At 37.3% G+C, this 3,899-nt stretch overlaps 1 protein-coding gene across 1 annotated transcript in view; it reads right to left on the minus strand.

Moving 5' to 3' along the window:
• Positions 1–3,793, minus strand: part of Ofd1 (OFD1 centriole and centriolar satellite protein) — a 40,076-nt gene extending 36,283 nt beyond the window's left edge. Inside the window, exons 1-3 of the mRNA XM_077793811.1 lie at positions 3,613–3,793; positions 3,432–3,529; positions 3,196–3,294 (exon numbers count right to left, since the gene is read on the minus strand). Of these exons, the coding sequence (XP_077649937.1) occupies positions 3,196–3,294; positions 3,432–3,443 (111 nt within the window). The 5' untranslated portion in view covers positions 3,444–3,529; positions 3,613–3,793. The remainder of the gene's footprint in view (positions 1–3,195; positions 3,295–3,431; positions 3,530–3,612) is intronic.
• Positions 3,794–3,899: the final 106 nt, after the last annotated feature.

Below are 3,899 nucleotides of genomic sequence, written 5' to 3' on the forward strand. Positions count from 1 at the left end.
AGAGGGAAATCTATTCAGAATTAAATTCTGCTATATCCCTAAGATAAAAAAATCGAATAGTATAAAAGGTCTACTACCACAGGGCATGAGGGAAGGAAGTGGGAGAGAAGAGACACATCTCCAAAATTGACTAATCAGACCCAAAACAATGAATCAGAAGATTTGAAATGTAAGTAATTTTATAGATATGTAAGTAATGTGTATTTAACCATAGATACAAATTATCTTCAAATACCCAAAAGAATGATAATTAGGCCACTAAAAAACTCAGTAAATTTTTTAAAATAGAAACTCACCTATGCTAGTTATTGAACTGAGAAAGTGAAAAATCTGCCCTGCCATTGATCAAGTTGAAATCATAGAAAACCAAATGGGAAACCATATTTCTCCCATGACTACACTGTAGCTATAAAGTGAATAGGCTAGCATTATCCAGACACCAAAGTCAAAGAACAGCTCAAAAAGAGTAATGATTGGTTCATACCAATTATGACTACAACATCAAAGTAAAACACTTTCGGATCTACTCTAGAGTAAGACATGGGCTGGGGATGTAGCTCAGTTGGTAGAGTGCCTGCCTCACATGCACAAGGCCCTGAGTTCAATCCCCAGCACCACCAAAAAAAAAAAAAAAAAAAAACCACCAAAAAATAGAATAAGACATGCTGAAGAATACAAGGGTTGTTCAATATTAGAAAGTGTATTATTAATGAAGCACAACTAATTCTAGGTGAGTTAATATAGTTCACTTAATTCCAGATGGGTTAAGGAGTTAAATGTCAAAAAATAGTTTTTCTAAAATTTAAAAAGTGAAGATTCATTCTCTTAGTGGAGTACTGAGAATAAAAAGAAAATAGTTTTGACCATATAAAAACATAACAATATTCAATTTTAAAGCCAAATTAAAATTGAATACTGAGATAAATGAGAAAGGAATATGAACTGTCAATCAATGGAAAACATACAAATGGCCACAAAAGATAGACAACATTAATAGTCAAAAGTGATATAACAAATGTACAAACAAGGTTTTTTCCAATCTTAGACTATGAAAAAGTAGAATAATGGGGCTGGGGATGTGGCTCAAGCTGTAGCGCGCTCGCCTGGCATGCGTGTGGCCCGGGTTCGATCCTCAGCACCACATACAAACAAAGATGTTGTGTCTGCCGAAAACTAAAAAATAAATATTAAAAAATTCTCTCTCTCTCCCTCTCTCTTAAAAAAGAAAAATGAAAAAGTAGAATGACAGCAATAGTGCTATGAAACAAATATTCTCAGACTGCTGGTGGAATATAAACGATTATAATCTTTCCAGAACAAGAAATATACATCAAGCCAGTACCAAAAAAAAAAAAAAAAGAATCTTACAAATGCTCATGTCCTTTGACTCATTAATGAAAGTCAATCTATGCTAGGCAAAAAATAAGAGATGTAATTGACAGTTCTTTGTAAAACATTCAACAACTGGAAACTACTACACGAATTACTCATACATCCAAAGATTAGCCTGCTGTCACTGAAAATAAGGATTTCAAGAAATTTAAGGAAATAAGGAAATGTTCATCAAATCATTTAAATAAAAAAAATTGGGCTGGGGTTGTGGCTCAGAAAAAGAGTGCTCGCCTAGCATGCATGAGGCACTGGGTTCGATCCTCAGCACCACATAAAAATAAAATAAAGGTATTGTGTTCATCTACAACTAAAAAATATATTTTTTAAAAAAGATACACACACATTGTACCAAGTAGTGGTTATATTAGACGATTTTTCTCTTCTGCTTTTTTGTCTTTTCCAGATGAGTGTGAAGTATTTTCATGAAGTTACATGAAGCAATGGGGAAGATGGTGGTGGTGGTGGTGGTGGTGGTGGTGAATCAGGCTCAGTTTTCATTAATTTCTTGTTATTTTAAATGTAGAACATACTTCTGAAATATATATTATCAAAAAAACCAATGAGCCAATTCTACTCCTTGATGTTAATCTAAATATGTAGTGTAGTAATACATATTTGCTATCCATATTAAAGTATATTAGAGTCCAATATGGTGATACCCAGTAGTGGTGTGAACAGTGAGGAGTTTGTGGGGCAGAGAAAAATCAATGCCAGCCACACCTATAAACACTAGGGCCAGTTTATAATAACTGTAATGCCCATGGGCTGGGGATATAGCTCAATTGGTAGAGTGCTTGCCCATGCACAAGGCCCTGGGTTCAATCCCCAGCAACATAAAACAAACAAAAAACTGTAAGGCCCAGACCTCAGTGTAGTAAAAAACCTCTGCAAAGACAGAGAAAGAGAAAAAAAAAATTTTGGGTTGATTTCATGTTATTAAAGAAACAAAGTTGAATGGATGTAGTCAGAATTGAATGTTGAAGAAGTGGGAAATGATAGGAGCTGGAAGGTGTTTAATGAACATTGCATTATTCACTTCAATCCTCCTATGTCATCTCATTAGAGCTAAGCACAAAAGGCATCAAGGTGGGCTTCCTAGGATGATTTCTGAGCCAACAGTCCAAGACATTTTGTTTTCTGCCCCACTTAGCCAAAACTCAAATCTAATTTTGAAAATTATAAAATAATAAACTGCTGTTTTACTGATTTTGTAAAAAATAACTATCAAAATAATTTTCTGGGGCTGGAAGTGTGGCTCAGTGGTAGAGCACTTGCCTAGCTCCAATGAGGCACTGGGTTCGATCCTCAGCACCACATAAAAATAAATAAAGGTATTGTGACCATCTACAATTTTTAAAAAATTTTAAAAAGTATAATTGTGAGAAAAATAAATCTCTGACAAAATATATTGAAACATATGAATATTTAAAAAATTTTTTATTCCTTAAGCTATTCTATCATAAGCAGTACACTTAATGTTTTCTATATAGTGTTAATGCTCCTCTTCAATCAAACTTACTACAAAACCACTTGTTAAGGAATCTGTAAACTACATTTACAAAACAAACCTAAATTAAAAGGTGTTCATTATATAAGTATTACTTACTTAATGTCAGTTCAATAAATCTATTATTTGAATATTCTTTTTACGACTACTCAATATTTTCCATATAAAAATGTAACTCATTAATACAATGTGTACATCATACTACTTGAAAAGCCCAAGCTCTGGATAAATTTAAATGTGGACTGTTAACCAATTACACTTGTAAATTATGACACAGATATGCCTAAATCTGATACCTTAAGCGTGTCCAGTATACCCCGATCCTTAAACGTCTGGTACAGCTTTTTTCGCAGCTCATCTTGACTCAATACATCACACTTGGGGGACATGGTAGACTGGAAGAGAAAATTGTTATGAGTTACTCGGTGGGCAAAGGGGTCACTAATTTTTGAAAACAGACCAGCAGCCTCCCCGGAAACCCAGAGACTTCATTTCTGCCAGTACCGGGGAAGTGGCAGGTATAGCTAGCTACCTGAGCCATCATCAGGTATCTGCTTCCTCCCAATCGCCAGGACCCGAGTTCCAAAGTTCAGTCCAGGCAGCAGGCTCAGGACAAGAAGGAATCCCGGCCTGTTTGGGGGGAATAGGGAAAAACAAGAGAGCTGAATGTTCTGCCTAACACTCGAACTAGGAACTCAGAAGAAGATGCGTACTTCCTTTCTCCGCGGTTCTGAAGGGTGGCAGGGCCGTGACCCTAGGGCGTGAATTGAAGAACTGTGAAAGGCTGATGGAGGGCGGACGCCGGGGCGGGGTGGCGGGGCAGCACCCAGAGATTTCACGGCTCAGAGCCCACATCACCCCTCCCCGAGGCCCGCCAAACTGAACCGCCTTTGTCTGGACTGTTACGGCGCACGCGTCCATCTGCGCACGCGCCCAGCCCCACCGGAAGTTCCACCCACATCTCGCGAGAGCGTACCGTTAGGGTCTCGCGAGTACTGCT

This window comes from Urocitellus parryii, chromosome X, assembly GCF_045843805.1.
Source record: "Urocitellus parryii isolate mUroPar1 chromosome X, mUroPar1.hap1, whole genome shotgun sequence".
Classification (NCBI taxonomy): Eukaryota; Metazoa; Chordata; class Mammalia; order Rodentia; family Sciuridae; genus Urocitellus; species Urocitellus parryii.